At 40.5% G+C, this 20112-nt stretch overlaps 1 protein-coding gene across 4 annotated transcripts in view; it reads left to right on the plus strand.

The window, feature by feature from the left end:
- The window catches only part of sema5ba (sema domain, seven thrombospondin repeats (type 1 and type 1-like), transmembrane domain (TM) and short cytoplasmic domain, (semaphorin) 5Ba), a 945671-nt gene that overhangs the window by 503923 nt on the left and 421636 nt on the right, over positions 1-20112 (plus strand). For all 4 annotated transcript variants that reach the window (XM_034185844.1, XM_034185841.1, XM_034185842.1 and 1 more), the window contains 2 exons: positions 1849-1948; positions 12879-12924. In XM_034185844.1, the coding sequence (XP_034041735.1) occupies positions 1849-1948; positions 12879-12924 (146 nt within the window). The remainder of the gene's footprint in view (positions 1-1848; positions 1949-12878; positions 12925-20112) is intronic.

Here is a 20112-nt window from a genome sequence, read left to right on the forward strand (position 1 = left end):
ATTTGCCATTTGGTATGCTTATATGTATTTTGATCAAGGATGAATGCTGAAAAAATGAAAAGTTGATAGGATTGATATTTTTGGACAAATTAGGGATATTACGTACACAGAAAATTCACCAGGGTAAAACTAACACTGACAGTGAACATATGGTCCAACTCTGGCCAGAGACAGTATTAATTTAACACTGCCAAGTGGCCTCTGTGTACATCTGTATGTGCGTAACTTTGATCACGGAGAAACTGAGGAGAGCTGACATTTGCTGTTTGGTATGCTTATGTACATGGTCTGTTAGAAAAGTATCCGACCTTATTATTTTCCACGCGTCGCGGTGCAGCTGCTCGGCGCAAAGCAACGCCATGATGAAGCCTCACAGAACATGTTCTGGCATGTCCAGCTCATGCACAATCACATCGGATATTCACACGACTGGAAAGCAACCGGAATCCGTCTAAAATCCACCTGAAAGCTGTCCTGAGAGACCAACACCGAGGTGGTTTTGTCCCGCGTAATGAACAGAGCCATGGTGCATCCCTCCGCTTTTCTTTCCATGAAAAAAACTCCTGTAATGGTGGAATGTGCCGGAAAAAGTGCTGATGTCCACATCTTCTGCCTTTTTGTGAAAGTCAGCCGAGGTCCCAGATCAACAAAGCTTTCACGTTGGAAATGATCTGGTTGTTCCAGCGGGGTGTCAGCCTGTCGATGGGGGCTGGGAGCACGCCGCACTCTCAGCAGTTGTGGGCCGTCCTTAAAGTGGCAGTAACACCCCGTAATCTGTTTAATCCCCATAAAATCGTCCCTGAAAGCCATATTAATTTTTCGAACGGTGTCCACCTGGAGGTCTCTCACAGTTTCTGGAAAAAAATTGATGCAGCAAAGCTCAAAATCATTCAGACATTTATTCGCAATAAAAAATAGATGAGAGGGGTGGACCACACCTCACTCAAAGCCTGCTCACAGGCGAATGACGCAACCAACAGGCATGAAAAAACTCACGCATGTGCACGAGGGTTCAAGCTTGTCTGACGCAATCACACGTGATTCAAATCCATATGTTTTTTTTTTTAAATAATAAGGTCGGCTACTTTTCTAACAGACCTCGTATTTTGGGTCAAACTCGAGCCTGTGGATCCTCACAGGCAACACAATATCTATTTATGTTTCTGTAATTATTCTAATATTTTTTCTATTTTTTATCTTTATTTACTGTGTCTGAATAAATGTTTTCATTGATGCATTCATAGATACATAACGTTGTTTTTTTTGTTTTTGTTTTAATCATGCTCATATGCTTAAACTGAATAAAATTATCAACAGTAGTGAATGGACCTGAATCTAATGATATTCACAGTATCAGTCACCCACAGTTTTCCTTTACTCTTGGCCTTTGAGAGAGGATAAAACAGTTTTTTTTAAACTTGTGAAGGGATTTCGATTTCCCCCAAATCACAGTAATTCTGGCTTCAAAAATGGCAAATCAGGTTGTGTGCAGTTTATGAAATGGTCTACACTGAGGTGTAATGCAAACCTCAAACCCCACCGTGCGCGCCTTCAGTTCTGCTCGTTTTAACATGTGAATGATCAAAGCACGCTTCAAACAGCACAGCTGTATGAGCCTTGAACGCCACATAGAGAAGTGTTTGTGTGGATGTCGGGTTACATCGGGATCATAGTGGCTCAGCTGACCTGGACGGCATTGTCCCCGTCTGCAGGAGGTGCCCGCACAGCACCACTCACTGCCCTCTGTTCCATATGCAGGTTATGCTTTGTTCCAACTCAAACTTTGTGATTTATGTGCTGGTACTTTTATCTCATAATCATTCCTTCCTTTCTCTCTTTTGCTCTCAGCTCTCAGCCCGTGGATTTCCACTTTCTCACACCCTGGAGTGAGAGATTACTCACGGCTGACCCTTGACCTGACTAGGAATGAGCTGATTGTTGGTGCCAGGTAATAACCCTGTAAATCCTCTCAGCCCACAGTATAACCATTCTGACACAGCCATTGTGTTTTATGGACAATAATGATTCATACTGAGGCCGTGTTGGACCAAGTCAATCCGTGGATTTCTGGTGAAACCATGGAAGATATACACAGCTGTACATAAACATTAGATAAAATCTTTCAAACTCAGTTTTCCCCTGCTATACAGATCACATTTTACTAAACATTTTACTAAACAACATGTGTCAAGTCAGATCTGTCTAATGTTAGATTGAAATTCTCAATTTTTCCCGGGTTATTAGGGGGTTAACTCAGAAGACTGAAAAACTGATAGGAAACAGATGGTGTGGGTCAGTAAAGCTATGTGATTGTTTGAAAGATGTTGCATTTTTACCTTTATATGTGGTGACTGCTCACGTTGTATTAACCGGTATGTGTAAAAGTAAAACTGTGTTTTGTCTGTGTAGCGTGGTAAGCAGAAGAACAGTATGCATCATGGCATTCCAGAGGAAATATGAACTTCTTCTTCTTCTTCTTCTTCTTCTTCTTCTTCTTCTTATTATTATTATTATTATTATTATTATTATTATTATTATTATTATTATTATTATTATTATTATTATTATCATTATTTGTTTAGGGAGATATGAAATTATTATCATTATTATATGAAGTTAGCAAAGTAGCAAATTGGCCATGAGACATACTGCCCCAACACTTATATGACATTATTTTAAAAGACATTTATTTTTGTTTTTCTTCACTGTGTCTCCTTCCCACTGTTGCCAAGTGCTTGCTCATAGGGGGTCGTTTTGACCGTTGGGGTTTTTCTGTAATTATTGTATGGCTTTTGCCTTACAATATAAAGTGCCTTGGGACAACTGTTTGTTGTGATTTGGCGCTATATAAATAAAACTGATTTGATTTGTCAGGAATTCAGTGGTTGTTCAGTTTACGGTTTGCTTACAGGTGAACTGGTAGTGCTTGTTTGCAGCCTATGTTGAGTGCGGGAGAGCAAAGAATTAAATCCAGAATTACTGACAGTGTTCTTATTCTGTGTATATATATATATATATATATATATATATATATATATACAGTAGTGTTCAGAATAATAGTAGTGCTATGCGACTAAAAAGGTTAATCCAGGTTTTGAGTATATTTCTTATTGTTACATGGGAAACAAGGTACCAGTAGATTCAGTAGATTCTCACAAATCCAACAAGACCAAGCATTCATGATATGCACACTCTTAAGGCTATGAAATTGGGCTATTGGTAAAAAAAAGTGGAAAAGGGGGTGTTACAATTTGCCAAAGAACACATCAAGTGGCCTAAAGAGAAATGGAGGAATATTTTGTGGACTGATGAGAGTAAAATTGTTCTTTTTGGGTCCAAGGACCACAGACAGTGTGTGAGACGACCCCCAAACTCTGAATTTAAGCCACAGTTCACAGTGAAGACAGTGAAGCATGGTGGTGCAAGCATCATGATATGGGCATGTTTCTCCTACTATGGTGTTGGGCCTATATATCGCATACCAGGTATCATGGATCACTTTGGATATGTCAAAATACTTGAAGAGGTAATGTTGCCTTATGCTGAAGAGGACATGCCCTTGAAATGGGTGTTTCAACAAGACAATGACTCCAAGCACACTAGTAAACGAGCAAAATCTTGGTTCCAAACCAACAAAATTAATGCCTCGCAGATGTGAAGAAGTCATGAAAAATGGTGGTTATACAACTAAATACTAGTTTAGTGATTCACAGGATTGCTAAAAAAAACATAATAGTTTTGAGTTTGTAACGTCAACACCAGATGCTACTATTATTGTGAACACCCCCTTTTCTACTTTTTTTTACTAATAGCCCAATTTCATAGCCTTAAGAGTGTGCATATCATGAATGCTTGGTCTTGTTGGATTTGTGAGAATCTGCTGAATCTACTGGTACCTTGTTTCCCATGTAACAATAAGAAATATACTCAAAACCTGGATTAATCTTTTTAGGCACATAGCACTACTATTATTCTGAACACTACTGTGTGTATATATATATATATATATATATATATATATATATATATGTTCAGAATAATAATAGTGCTATGTATATAGTGTCACGGAGCAACAGCTCCAGCAGGCAACCCAAAACATCACTTTCCATTAACCATCTCTGAGTTGGAAATCCTGAAGCGTTCCCAGGTCAGTGTGGAGATATAATCTCTCCACCTTTCTTTCTTTTTCTTTCTTTCTTTTAATTTTTTTATATAGTGCCAAATCACAACAAACAGTTGCCCCAGGGCGCTTTATATTGTAAGGCAAGGCCATACAATAATTATGTAAAACCCCAACGGTCAAAACGACCCCCTGTGAGCAAGCACTTGGCTACAGTGGGAAGGAAAAACTCCCTTTTAACAGGAAGAAACCTCCAGCAGAACCAGGCTCAGGGAGGGGCAGTCTTCTGCTGGGACTGGTTGGGGCTGAGGGAGAGAACCAGGAAAAAGACATGCTGTGGAGGGGAGCAGAGATCGATCACTAATGATTAAATGCAGAGTGGTGCATACAGAGCAAAAAGAGAAAGAAACACTCAGTGCATCATGGGAACCCCCAGCAGTCTACGTCTATAGCAGCATAACTAAGGGATGGTTCAGGGTCACCTGATCCAGCCCTAACTATAAGCTTTAGCAAAAAGGAAAGTTTTAAGCCTAATCTTAAAAGTAGAGAGGGTGTCTGTCTCCCTGATCTGAATGGGAGCTGGTTCCACAGGAGAGGAGCCTGAAAGCTGAAGGCTCTGCCTCCCATTCTACTCTTACAAACCCTAGGAACTACAAGTAAGCCTGCAGTCTGAGAGCGAAGCGCTCTATTGGGGTGATATGGTACTACGAGGTCCCTAAGATAAGATGGGACCTGATTATTCAAAACCTTATAAGTAAGTCCTGGGTCTTTCCTGGGGGTCTCCTCCCAGCTGGATGTGCCTGCGCACCTCCCTAGGGATGTGTGCAGAAGGCATCTTTACCAGATAGCTGACACCACCTCAGCTGGCTCCTTTCAGTGTGAAATAGCAGCGGCTCTACTCTGAGCTCCCCACAGATGACAGAGCTTCTCACCCTATCTCTAAGGGAGACACTAGCCACCCTCCTGAGCAAACCTATTTTGTGCACTTGTACGCGCGATCTAGTTCTTTTGGTCATGACCCAACCCTCAAGACCACAGGTGAGAGTAGGAATGAAGACTGACTGGTAGATTGAGAGGTTCACCTTTTGCCTCAGCTCCCTTTTAGTCACAACAATATGGTAGACCAAATGCAACACCACTCCTGCTGTCCCGATTCTCTGGCCAATCTCACGCTCCATTGTCCCCCCACTCGTGAACAAGACCCTGAGGTACTTCAACTCCTTCACTTGGGTTCAAGACCATAGTCTCTACCCAGAGTAGGTAGTCCATCTGTTTCCTACTGAGAACCATGGCCTATGATTTAGAGGTGCTGATCCTCATCCCAGCCGCTCCACACTCTGCTGTGAATTGACTCAGTGAGTGCTGGAGGTCACAGGCCGATAATGTCACCAGGACCACATCCTCTGCAAAAAGCAGTGATGGTACTCAGAACCCACCAAACTGAAGACACTCCCCCCATACATACACTCAAAAATATAAACGCAACACTTTTGGTTTTGCTCCCATTTTGTATGAGATGAACTCAAAGATCTAAAACTTTTTCCACATACATAATATCACCATTTCCCTCAAATATTGTTCACGGTGGTTGTTCATGGTGTCTAATCAGCATCTTGATATGGCACACCTGTGAGGTGGGATGGATTATCTCAGCAAAGGAGAAGTGCTCACTATCACAGATTTAGACTGGTTTATGAACAATATTTGAGGGAAATGGTGATATTGTGTATGTGGAAAACGTTTTAGATCTTTGAGTTCATCTCATACAAAATGGGAGCAAAACCAAAAGTGTTGCGTTAATATTTTTGTTGAGTATATATATATATATATATATATATATATATATATATATATATTAGGGGTGGGCAAACATAAAAAATCTTAATCGCATTAACTCAATGACTTTCTGTGATTAATCATGATTAATCGCATGGTATATGTGAAACCCAAAAATGAATTCAAAAGCCGCTTAAAAGCACAGTTTTATTTGAAAATGTAAATGAACATTGCATAAATTTGAAAATGTAAATTTCAACTGAAACACACTAATGAAATCAAATATAAAACCACTGGCAGGTCATTTGTTATCCTGTTTTCATATCAAAATAACAATATTCATGTCCATGACTAAATGTACTAAAACAAATACGTCACAATTGTACACATACCACAATTTTTGTACAATTGTGACGTATTTGTTTTAGTATATTTATTTTTGTTGTGATTTGGCACTTTATAAGCCGATTAAATTGAATTGAACATTTTATTGAGTCTTAAGTAAATAAATATGAATTTGGTCACTGGATCCTTAAACTTTGTACATAATGAACTCTACATGGTAAATCCTTGATCTCTGGACATAAATAGGAATAAACAAAATCTGTAGTTTTTGTCAAAAGCATTTCCTTTCAGACATTATTGGCATGAATGTGTTTCCATATGTCTGAGGGGAGCTTACAGCTGCTGTGCTTCACTTCAGGATGTAATTTGAAAAGAAAACACAGCACATTTCATTTTGGGAGGAAAAAAAAACGTTTTAGTCGATTGTAGTTTCTTGTCTATATTACATTTGGAAAGAGGTGTCATTTTATTTAAAGTGGCAGTTCATTTTGAAGTTATTAATTCTGACCGGACTCTGTCTCAGCCGCGCAGCGTTTCGAGCTGTGTGAACAGAACGGAGGACGATTCTCGTTTCTTGACAGCAACAAGACAAGAGTCCCAGTTAGTGACTTTATTCCACACAAAAGTGACTGACGATATTTTAATGGCTTTGCGAGGGGTTAAGAAGCAGCTTGCCGTTTCTGAAGAGCAGTGAATCCAGAGCTACTGGATCGAAGCATTGCTTCAATGGTTCATGGTTTCAAAGCAGAAATAATTTATTAAAGACCAAACCCTGAATATCCGACTTTATTTGTACGTCCGTATGACTCTGAAACTCGGAAAAATCCGTATCATTTATGGACTATAGGTTGACATGAAAACCACCGAAAAGCTGTGTTCACCGCGGGCACACGTTCGGCTATTCGAGATTAAGTTTTTTTTTTTTACCGATGACGAACGATGCATAAAAAAAAAATGCATCTGATGCAGCTGCATAGGTCCAAACCGGTCTGGATCCGGGCCTGATCCTGTAGAACGTTGTACCGAAAATGTCCACTCAAAAGTTCGGCGTCTTTCTGCATTTTGTTTTGTTGTGCATTGCATAGCCTGTACTTTTCTCCATCCTCGTGTCGTTTTGCAGGAAGCAGCAGCATAAGCTCGCCCCCGACTGACGCTTTCAAAATAAAAGGCAACGAGCAACAGTCATAAAAGGCTAAAAAAACAAACAAACAAAAAAACAAAACAAAACCGCAGCGTTAAGGGGAGGAACAAAATTGTCGGCGATAATGACCTCAATAATTAACGCAATGTTAGCATGTTAATGTTGCCCAGCCCTAACATAAATCCGAGGTCTATTAGAAAAGTATCCAACCTTATTATTTTTTTCAAAAACCATATGGATTTGAATCACGTGTGATTGCGTCAGACAAGCTTGAACCCTCATGCGCATGTGTCAAAGATTCTTGAGAGGGTAGTTGTAAAACAGCTAACTGATCACCTGCAGAGGAATGGTCTATTTGAAGAGTTTCAGTCAGGTTTTAGAATTCATCATAGTACAGAAACAGCATTAGTGAAGGTTACAAATGATCTTCTTATGGCTTCGGACAGTGGACTTATCTCTGTGCTTGTTCTGTTGGACCTCAGTGCTGCTTTTGATACTGTTGACCATAAAATTTTATTACAGAGATTAGAGCATGTCATAGGTATTAAGGGCACTGCGCTGCGGTGATTTGAATCATATTTGTCTAATAGATTACAGTTTGTTCATGTAAATGGGGAATCTTCTTCACAGACTGAAGTTAATTATGGAGTTCCACAAGGTTCTGTGCTAGGACCAATTTTGTTCACTTTGTACATGCTTCCCTTGGGCAGTATTATTAGACGGTATTGCTTAAATTTTCATTGTTACGCAGATGATACCCAGCTTTATCTATCCATGAAGCCAGAGGATACACACCAATTAGCTAAACTGCAGGATTGTCTTACAGACATAAAGACATGGATGACCTCTAATTTCCTGCTTTTAAACTCAGATAAAACTGAAGTTATTGTACTTGGCCCCACAAATCTTACAAGCATGGTGTCTAACCAGATCGTTACTCTGGATGGCATTTCCCTGATCTCTAGTAATACTGTGAGAAATCTTGGAGTCATTTTTGATCAGGATATGTCATTCAAAGCGCATATTAAACAAATATGTAGGACTGCCTTTTTGCATTTACGCAATATCTCTAAAATCAGAAAGGTCTTGTCTCAGAGTGATGCTGAAAAACTAATTCATGCATTTATTTCCTCTAGGCTGGACTATTGTAATTCATTATTATCAGGTTGTCCTAAAAGTTCCCTAAAAAGCCTTCAGTTGGTTCAGAATGCTGCAGCTAGAGTACTGACGGGGACTAGCAGGAGAGAGCATATCTCACCCGTGTTGGCCTCTCTTCATTGGCTTCCTGTTAATTCTAGAATAGAATTTAAAATTCTTCTTCTTACTTATAAGGTTTTGAATAATCAGGTCCCATCTTATCTTAGGGACCTCGTAGTACCATATTACCCCATTAGAGCGCTTCGCTCTCAGACTGCGGGCTTACTTGTGGTTCCTAGGTTTGTAAGAGTAGAATGGGAGGCAGAGCCTTCAGCTTTCAGGCTCCTCTCCTGTGGAACCAGCTCCCAATTCAGATCAGGAGAACAGATACCCTCTCTACTTTTAAGATTAGGCTTAAAACTTTCCTTTTCGCTAAGGCTTATAGTTAGGGCTGGATCGGGTGACCCTGGACCATCCCTTGGTTATGTTGCTTTAGACGTAGACTGTGGGGGGGTTCCCATGATGCACTGTTTCTTTCTCTTTTTGCTCCGTATGCATCACTCTGCATTTAATCATTAGTGATCGATCTCTGCCCCCCTTCTCGGCATGTCTTTTTCCTGGTTCTTTTCCCTCAGCCCCAACCAGTCTCAGCAGAAGACTGCCCCTCCCTGAGCCTGGTTCTGCTGGAGGTTTCTTCCTGTTAAAAGGGAGTTTTTCCTTCCCACTGTGGCCAAGTGCTTGCTCATAGGGGGTCGTTTTGACCGTTGGGGTTTTCATAATTATTGTATGGCCTTGCCTTACAATGTGGAGCGCCTTGGGGCAACTGTTTGTTGTGATTTGGCGCTATATAAGAAAAAAGTTGATTGATTGATTGATTGATGTGTGAGTTTTTCCACGCCTGTCGGTTGCATCGTTCGCCTGTGAGCAGGCTTTGAGTGAGGAGTGGTCCACCCCCTCGACGGATTTTCATTGTCAGGAAATGGCGGAATGATTTGGGCTTTTTTTCCATCAGAATTTTTTCAGAAACTGTTAGAGACTGGCAGCTGGAAACCATTTGAAAAATTTATCTGGCTTTCGGTGAAAATTTTACGGGCTTCACAGAGAATAAGGACTGTTACTACAGCTTTAAGGACGGCTTTAAGGACGCTCGGTGCGCCGCGCTCCGTGCCGCCATCGAGAGCCACAAACCACCGGATCATTTCTAAATGGATGGCTCTGTGGAGCCGGGACCGTCGTGTGCACTTTCTCTGGTTATCACAAGAGCTGGACATCAACCATTTTCCGGCAGATTTCACTTTTAACAAGAGATTTTGTCATGGAAAGCCGAGCGGAGGCTTCGCGCGTCATGACCGATTTGCTGATGGAGCGAGACAAGGAACACCTCCGTTTGGTCTCACAGGACGGCTTTGAGATGGCGTTCAGACAGTTGTCGGTGGTTTTTTCCATCGAGTGATTATACGAGAAATTGTGGATGTGCCTGGACATGCCAGAACATGTCCCGTGAGGCTTCATCACGGCGTTGCTGTGCGCCATGCTGCACCACCGCGACGCGCGAAGCCTCCGCTCCTCTTTCCATGACAAAAACTCCTGTAACAGTGGAATGTGCCATTCATTTCCAAACTGGACGCTGTGTTTTATCCGGGACGTCGTCTGACTAGCACAGGAATTGTGAAAAGACGTGGACATCAGCACTTTTTCGGCACATTGAGACAGACGTGCAGAGGAATTCCGCACATGTATATATATATATATATATATATATATATATATATATATATACGTGGGCTGTCAATAAAGTTACGGTCCTTTTTATTTTTTTCAAAAACTATATGGATTTCATTCATATGTTTTTACGTCAGACATGCTTGAACCCTTGTGCGCATGCGTGAGTTTTTCCACGCCTGTCGGTGACGTCATTCGCTTGTGAGCACTCCTTGTGGGAGGAGTCGTCCAGCCCCTCGTCGGAATTCCTTTGTCTGAGAAGTTGCTGAGAGACTGGCGCGTTGTTTGATCAAAATTTTTTCTAAACCTGTGAGACACATCGAAGTGGACACGGTTCGAAAAATTAAGCTGGTTTTCAGTGAAAATTTTAACGGCTGATGAGAGATTTTGAGGTGATTCTGTCGCTTTAAGGACTTTTCACGGTGCGAGACGTCGCGCAGTGCTCTCAGGCAGCGTCGTCAGCCTGTTCAAGCTGAAAACTCCACATTTCAGGCTCTATTGATCCAGGACGTCGTGAGAGAACAGAGAAGTTTCAGAAGAAGTCGGTTCAGCATTTATCCGGATATTCCACTGTTAAAGGAGATTTTTTTAATGAAAGACGTGCGGACGGGTCTGCGTGTCAGGACGCAGCCGCCGCGACGCTCCGCCACAGGAAAAACACCTCTGTTGAAAGCCTTAAGGACAAGTTGGAACATGTCCTGCCTGTTAAACAATTTCTCATATACTCACTCCACTGAAAGCCATCAAAAGCCGCCTGGATTTTACAAATGGTTATCAACACGGAGGTGTTTTTCCTGTGCCGCCGCACCGCGTCGGCTGCGTCCCGACGCGCGGATCCGTCCGCACGTCTTTCATTAAAAAAATATCCTTTAACAGTGGAATATCCGGATAAAATGCTGAAACCGACTTCTTCTGAAACTTCTCTGTTCTCTCACGACGTCCTGGATCAATAGAGCCTGAAATGTGGAGGTTTTCAGCTTGAACAGGCTGGCGACGCTGCCTGAGAGCACTGCGCGACGTCTTGCACCGTGAAAAGTCCTTAAAGCGACAGAATCACCTCAAAATCTCTCATCAGCCGTTAAAATTTTCACTGAAAACCAGCTTAATTTTTTGAACCGTGTCCACTTCGATGTGTCTCACAGGTTTAGAAAAAATTTTGATCAAACAACGCGCCAGTCTCTCAGCAACTTCTCAGACAAAGGAATTCCGACGAGGGGCTGGATGACTCCTCCCACAAGGAGTGCTCACAGGCGAATGACGTCACCGACAGGCGTGGAAAAACTCACGCATGCGCACGAGGGTTCAAGCATGTCTGACGTAAAAACATATGAATGAAATCCATATAGTTTTTGAAAAAAATAAAAAGGACCGTTACTTTATTGACAGCCCTCGTATATATATATACACGTATTGGTCCATTTAAAAATCAAATGACAGTATAGAAGTAATAATAAAATAATCGTGAGAAATGTCGCAGGGGTGGGGTTTGAACCGTGAACATTCCCCATTGAAACTAAGCACACTAACCACTTGGCCACCACCCCTATTAAAAATAAATAAATAAATAATAATAATAATAATAATAATAACACATTAAGGTAGTAAATTAACATAAAAAATTATGTAATTGACAGGAAATAAAAGGGTTACGGTCTTCCTCTATAAACTGTTGAGGTGTAAGGTCAAAGGTTCTAAAAACATTCTGGACTCACACGCCATTCTGACTCATTATAGAATCTGTGTATAAGTTATTACCACGCTTGTAAAATGTCAGCTACCTATTTTATAAGCACTAGCCAATCTAGAACCTGTGGATCCCACGGGCAACATGCTCGTATATATGCCTGGTTGATCCTTCAGTTGTCCTGCACAATCCGTGAAGACCTGCCCGAGTATACTGTCCGGTCTCGCATCATTTGTTATGTTGTATTTATATTTGTTATTATTATTGTTATTAACTTCAAATAACTTTATGTAGAGATAGACAGTTGACACACATATTCTTTGAAAAGATGGATATGTGCAGTAATAGAAAACTGAGTTTGGAAGTATTTAATCACTGCACATGTTGTCTTATGTCCACATCTGTATAATGCACGTAATGTCTGTGATTCAATCAGGGAAATGTGTGTTAAGTGATCCCTGTTTTTGACCTTTGTATCAAACATAAACACACTTCTGCTTTCAGGATCACACTGCGGTGATAACTCAGACTTGCATAAATCTAATAACATCTCGTGCCTGATGAGCAGGGTTGATTAATGCGTCTAGTTTTAACTTGTGCTTCTGCTTTAAAGCTGGTATCTGCTTTAAAAATCAATTTAAAAATGTTAAAACACACTTAAACCAACTCATGCTTTGTGAATAGTTGATATGTAATTTCACCACATCCTTACCAGTTTAATAACAAAACCAACCAAATAATCTTGGCATTTTTGACATTGACAAATTATTTGAATGATTAAACAAATGATTAAACTACACAGCTGCTATTTCTTCATCCAGTAATGGCTGTAGCAGACATCTGTTGCTCCTGTTTATGTCTTTCCTCCTGTTATTTTCTTTTTGAAACTAATCCTACTAAGGTAGTTGGATGAATCATTTTATACACTCATATCTCCTCTGTTTTTAATGCAGGAACTACCTGTTCAGACTGGATCTCAGCAACATGTCACTGATACAGGTAAGCATCGGTTTCGTACTTCTCTCTCAGCGGGTGAAAGAGTTTACTGACATTACTGTAGCAAAAAGAGTGTATAATTAAAATGCTGTATATTCAGAGTTTTTGTTCGGTATTTATGATTTCATTTAAGAATACAGATCAAATTGGGTTATTAACAAAAGTTTGAATTTCACTTCTCAGCTCCTCCAGTCTGTGTCATGACTTGATCTGAGTATCCGAGCAACAATTACAAGCGGTTTCAGAAGAAAGAGACCTAGGAGTGTTGATTTCTAAGGACTTATCCTTTTCCCGCCACATTGCTCTTTCGGCAGCTAAGGCCAATAGAATTCTTGGGTTGATAAAAAGGGCCTTTTTGTTTATTGACAATGACTCCTTTCTTCTTTTATACAAAACATTTGTTCGTCCTCACCTTGAATATTGTGTGCAGGCATGGTCACCATATTTGCAGAAAGACAAAAATATTTTAGAGAAAGTACAGAGAAGGGCCACTAAGTTGGTTCCAGAATTTAAAAATTTGTGTTATGAGGATAGGCTCTTGCAACTTGGTCTCACAAGTCTTGAAGACAGACGAACTCGAGGTGATTTGATTGAAATATACAAAATTTTGCATGGCTTTGAGAATGTTGACCCTACTGTATTTTTGTAAGTTAAACTGGCCTTAGAGGTCATGAATTGTGCTTGGAAGTTAATAGATCTAAATTAAATGTGAGGAAATAATTTTTTAGTAACCGAGTAGTAAAGATCTGGAATAGTTTGCCACCTGAAGTGGCCTTATCCTCAAGTACAGATATTTTTAAAGCAAATTATGATCTGTATTATAGTATAATGAATGCCACCAGATTTTAATTGTTAATAGCTGTTTTTATTGAATGTTATGATTTATTATGATGTGTCGTTATATGCAATCATGTATACAAATATTATACACAATAAAATGAATTATTATAAATTATGAATTATTATGTTGTGGTGGGCAGAGCAGGTGGCTGCCCGACTGAGCCGGTTCCACTGGTATTGGAACCGGCTCCAGTGAAGTGTCTTGTAGCGACTTGTGTAATTGCAATAATCACACTGAATTGAATTGACAGGTTTTCTCTGTAGACAGTCTAGATTGTTGAATCTAGATGTTTGGTCATGTAGACTCATGGATCTGTTGTGTGTCAATATTAGGCTCTCAAACAAATGGTGATCATGGGAGGGAGACCAAACCATCCAGTTGTTCTTGATATAATTCATCGCTATCTTCTTAGAGATTTCTTAGGACAGCGGTGATGGTCGTGAGGTGGGCAGCTTCCCAGATGTCATATAAATGCTTTTGGCTTTTCAATGAGAGCTTGTGGTTGGTGTATCTTCTTTCAAAATCATTCTCTGTCATTCCAGTGTGAGTTTTTGTGTTACCAGATTTTGTGGTGTATAAATATTTTGTGAGATAATATATGTGGGATGTGAAGGACAAGGGAAAAAAACATCTTCTGTTGACAGCCAGCATGGCATAAAGCCTTTTCTTATCATGCACCCTTTTGGTGGAATCGGGGGGAACAAACGCATCCAATAAGTTCTGTTATTATAGCTACTTGAAATCAAAGAGTGTTTTTGGGCTCGCCCTGTAATTGTTTTGCTTGTCATTCAATTTCAGTGTCCAACCTCTCAGCAAATATGACGTCACAGAGAAGATTAGACTGTTCACTAACAGCTCTTTAGTGTATTCTGACACATTATGGTTTGTTTAGTTTGTTCATAGCATCCCTGTCAAGTATCAGTTATCTTCGAAGTCCCAGTCAGCGTCTTCCATTGTTATGTATTTTGAACCTAAATAATGTAAAACACTCCACACCTTCCATAATTTCTTTTGTTTGATCACATAACTTCTGCTGTGTTGGTAATTAAAGTTGTGTCTTCCACATAATGAAGCATATTAACTATGCACCCATTTATGGCTGCACAATGTCAAATTTGTTTATTTTTTATATTGACAGTTATGTCATGAAAGTTAAGTGAAGTCTGATTAGCTGCTGATTACTTCATGAGCAAAACCACAGGAGAAAGGAATGCATTCAGGCATACACTGATATACACTGATCAGCCATAACACTGTGACCACTGAGAGGGGAAGTGAATAATATCAGTTATCATGTTGTGCACCAATGAATATGGCTTTATACACCCTGAAGAAAACCATACACCCTGAGGCCTTCGGTGTATGGTTTTCTTCAGGGTGTATAAAGCCATATTCATTGGTAAAACAACTTGATAACGATTTTATCATATACCTATAAATGATAAATGCACGCAGAACACAAGCATGCTCTCCCTTTGCTCACTGCCTCCAGGGGTACGGATGTGGGACCCGCAAAGAATCCAAGTCATGGCCACGGAGCTCTGCGGCTGCGGGTGCTGCGCATCAAACAGCGAGTGTAGTCTCTGGACCTGGTGCTGGAGTTGGATGCGGCTTGGCACAGCAGACAGGGGGGTGGTGTGAGTGGCACTTACCGAGCCCGCAGACTCAGTAAGCACATCGGAGGCAGTGAGAGCAATCGCGGTAATGCCGACCGTCCCGCCTGATAAGGACGCAGAACACAAGGTGCTGTTAAAAAAAAAACAGAAGAAGAAGCATGCAAAATTGCACTAAAAATCCACGAAACTGCGAGGCTGCGAAAGGGAGTTATGTTCTAAAAATAACCTGTGATAGGCGAAATCCACGAAGTAGTCAGCGTTATTTTTTACAATTATTATAGATGTTTTAAGGCTGTAAAACCCCTCACTACACACTTTATACACTTTTCTCAAACAGGCATGAACATTTTCTCACTTTTCTCTCCTGTGTAAACACTCAAAGTTCAAACCTTAGTAGAAAAGAAAAATAAAACGTTTTCCTATAAATAATTATGATGGCTTTTAGAACTAACGAATTAAATTTTAACGATCAACCTGCGAGGTTGGACACGTAAGAAATGATTAATAGTGACTCACCAGTATTTCACAGTTCCTCTGACCGCGCCTCTTCGTCGTGGCGCCGCTCCGCTGTCCGGATTGATTGATTACTCAGGTGGTATGAAAAATATTACCCGTCCACAAAAAGGGTGTATTGCTATTTATTCTTTAGTGTTTTATCCAATCATATTGGCGTATCATTTATAGGTATATGATAACATCACTTATCTTGGTACAATGGTACTCGTCAGTGGGTGGCATAAATTAGGCAGCAAGTTAACAGTTTGTCCTCAGAGTTGATGAGCTGGAAGCAGATAAAATGGGGGTGCATAAAGATTTGGGTGACTTTGAAAAGGGATAAATTATGGTTGTTAGATAACTGGGCCAGAGTGTCTCCAAAACTGCACCACTTGTGGGATGTTCCCAATCTGTCGCCGTCAGTACCTACCAAAAGTGGTCCAAAGAGGGAGATAGATTTAACCAACAAACTCCTGGGTGGCCAAGGCTCACTGATGTGCATGGGGAGCGAAGGCTAGCACACGTGGTCCGATCCAGCAGAAGGATCTGCTATTAACATTTTGGTGCCTGATACCACAGCACAGCTTCAGAGGTCTCATGGACTCCACGCCTTCACAGGCCAGGACTGCACTGGTGTGAAAAAAGATAAGACAAGTAGTTGGAATATTATGGGTGATTGGCTGACTGGTGACAGAAATGAGTAGAAACAACAACACCTACATTTACATTTACAGTTACATTTAAGTGTGAACAATTTAATGAATGAGAAAAGATTTACGAGTATACAGGACAAAAACTGACACAAATGGGTGAGTTATTTGTGATTTATTATTTTAATTATTTTTTTTAAATGAGCGTTCCTATCAACATAATATTGACTATGTTCATGCACTGGCCCACCCCCTCTTCAGGTGGAATTTTGCACAGAGCACCTTGGGCACTCTGACATGTGAATATGATAGTATCTACTTTGCGGAGTGTCAGGCACAAACAAAGGACAGTAATGACTTTTTATTTGTTTGTGAAATGAGCTGCACTTTGCCTGCATTGGATATTCATGCACAGCCTGAAATGAAGATAATTGTTCAGGTATGCTTGGAAAAAAAAGAGAAAGAAATCAACTTTTATTGACTTTTGCTAAATGGTGAAAAGGACACAGCTACTCCACAGCAAATTTTGTACCCAGGCAAAATTTGCTTGGAAAAATCAACTGCAGATTGCTGTTATGGTAAATTAGCAAATCAGTAATAGAAATAAATGAATAGCAATTAATTGGTTCCATCTTACTGGTAATTTATGAGGAGACATTTGTTATTGCTCTTGTGTGCTGTCCTCTTTGGGGGGTAGGAGGTGGAACTAAGAAGAAATACAAAATATTTCCAGTCAGTACATCATACTCCACTCTTCCAAACTTTATTGAAAACTTTAAACATGGTGTCTGTTGCTTTGTCTCTACATTCTTGAAACAGTTGTTGGAATTTTGTCATATCCTTGTGATTTAACGTGAATGTTTTCAATGCCCTTTCCACTTAAGATATGAGTATGTTTGATGGTGTAGCACTGCAAGCAAAGCTGCACTGTTTGACACTAAGTTTCAACCTAATTCTCATTTTTATCCTTGTTGCAAAAAGACCACAGCTGTTCACAGATTTGTTTTTTTTCTGTAAATGTGCACATTCCTTTTTGATTATTGCTTCTGCATATTTCCATGCTTGCTTTGAAAAACGTCTTTCAGTCTTTTTACACTCATATGGCCACCCAAAACACAAACACAAATGACCCCTCCTTTTGTCTGATCACAGTCCAACTCTTTGTCAGTCTTGGGAACACATCAGCCTGGCAGTTCAACAGCAGTCTTGGTTGGACTCAGAGTTCAGATGTATAGGCCATGGGTTGTTATCTGCCATCTGATGTCCTCCACTTTATTGTAGATTGCCCACATACTGGGCCTACCTTTGTGCTTAGCACATACTATGGCCCATCTTGCCCCACATTTGTTTTTGACACCATTTGTGTTGTGGGGGAATATTAACTGTGACATTTTGGCCATGTGGGAGACTTCTTAGGGTATGATTGAGCAGCTGGAAAAAAGCCAAGGGGACTCCCACATTTCATCTGACTGCAGGTGATATATGGCCACTTTCTTGAGGCTGGTAGGGGCTGGTTGTCTGCCTGGGTCACTGCCACCCAGGGCCTGAGGTAGGATTCGGTTACACACGGTTACACACGGCACCAGTGCATGCTCCCAGTCTTGAAGGGACCTGACTATTTTGTGCCTATGGCACTGTGCAGCATGATGGAAGCTCCAAATGGTTCCAAAGGATTTCTGATGGAATATTGCAGTTCTACCATTACGACTCTAAAGATTAGAACCCGTTAAAGAGTTACTTCATAGTGATATTGTAAAGAATCTTGTAGAACCGTCTTTGGTGAAAAGTGTTAGACCCGTGACAATGGTGAAGGAGTATGTTGGTCTCAGATCCTGCCATCAGATTAAGGCAGGGGTGTAGCGCACCCCAAGTGTCAGAGAGGGGCCAACTGGTGGTGGTGGGGTAGAGGAGGCAGCAGCTTTTCAGGTCAGCAATTGCAAGCAACAGAGAGTTAAGTTACAACTTACATTTTAAAATAACATGTTTCCTATTGATCACGAGTTGCTGACTAAAAGATATGACGAGCGAGAGAGAGATGAGATAAAATTTATTGTCATTGTCATTACAACAATGTAATTACATTTACACTCCAATTACCTCAGACAAACAGCAATTAATCCACAATTATTACTAGTTTAATGTAATAATGGCACACATCAGAATTAAAAACAACACATATAGATTTGACATTGTTTATGTGCACTAAACTTGAAGCAGTCCATCATCCGAACTGAGGCAAAGTGGGTGAAGGCCGCAGCAGGAGGGCCCGCGCCGCCCAGCTTGGGGAGTTGAAGGCTGCAGCAGTAAAAACCGCGCTGCCTTCAGGGTGGCAGGGAGGAAGCCAGGGTGAGGGAAGGAGGAGAGGAGAGGGGAGGAATGCAACTGCCCCAAGCTGAAAAAAAGAGAACCAGCTGCTTTCAATTAGAAATTAAGCTATCACTGATTAGGTGACCTACTCAATGCTAGATTTATTGAAAGAGTGTGCCTCGGTGCCGCAGATGTTTTTAAATATAAAGAAACTGTGCAGTCATTACTCTTTGTGTTCACCTGATCCTGTGCAGTTTCAGGAGGTAAGCAGAGTAGGTCCTGATTAGTACTCAGATGGGATACTTCTTAGGAAGTCCAGAGGTTGTGTGTGTTTCACCATGGGAAACTGAAGATGTGTTAGGAAGGACATCCAGCATAAAATCTGTGCCAAAATCCACTGTAAATCTGTACTGGCTCTGCTGTGGTGAACGGCGGCAGCCAAAAGAAAAACAGCAACTTATTGCCTTACAGTACTGCTTGTGCACATTTGTGGTTGCGATTAATAAACAGACATTCCATATAGCAGATTTTTAGAAATCAATAGTATTTATGAGATACATATTTGGAGACCAGTGGGAACACAGAGTACCAGTGTAAAGTTTGGCCACACTTTGCTTTTCAATTCAAAGTGTATCCAAACTTTTGAATAGTAGTGTAACTGCTTTGTATTCATTTATAACCATGATATTACAATTGCAAAGTGGGATAGTCAGTATTTATCTGCAAAGCTTCACTGCTTCCCCGTCTTAAAAAGACAACACTGTAAAACTGTACAACAGGATAAAAGAAATTGAGTTTCATTCTTGCTTTAGTCTCATGTCAAATACATTTAGATTTGTTGATGTATATTTTTATTACATATTGATGAAACTTCATAAGTTGATTTATAAAAGCTGATGTAATATTACTGTGCATAGGTTAAAAATAACGGTGTGTAGCCAACACATGTCATGCTCATTTTTATTTTTCCTGCACAGCCAATGAAGAAAACTGAGTGCATAAGAAAGAAAAAATGCTGCCAGGCTGCTGAATGAAACTCATATATAAAATCTAGCTGCTGCACAAGAGCTGGAAACATCACTGCTGAAATATTTCCAAAGTGGACATTACATGAGCTGCAAAGCTGTAACGGAGTGTGACACGTCCTTATCCATTATCACTGCATCTGGAATGCACACCGACCAGGATATTCATGCTCGTATCAGTCAATTGAGACGACAGCATTGCATGACTGGCTACACATCAAAATTACTGAGCCCACATTTCTGAAATGGCTAAAACC

This window comes from Thalassophryne amazonica, chromosome 14 (genome assembly GCF_902500255.1).
Source record: "Thalassophryne amazonica chromosome 14, fThaAma1.1, whole genome shotgun sequence".
NCBI classification, from domain to species: domain Eukaryota; kingdom Metazoa; phylum Chordata; class Actinopteri; order Batrachoidiformes; family Batrachoididae; genus Thalassophryne; species Thalassophryne amazonica.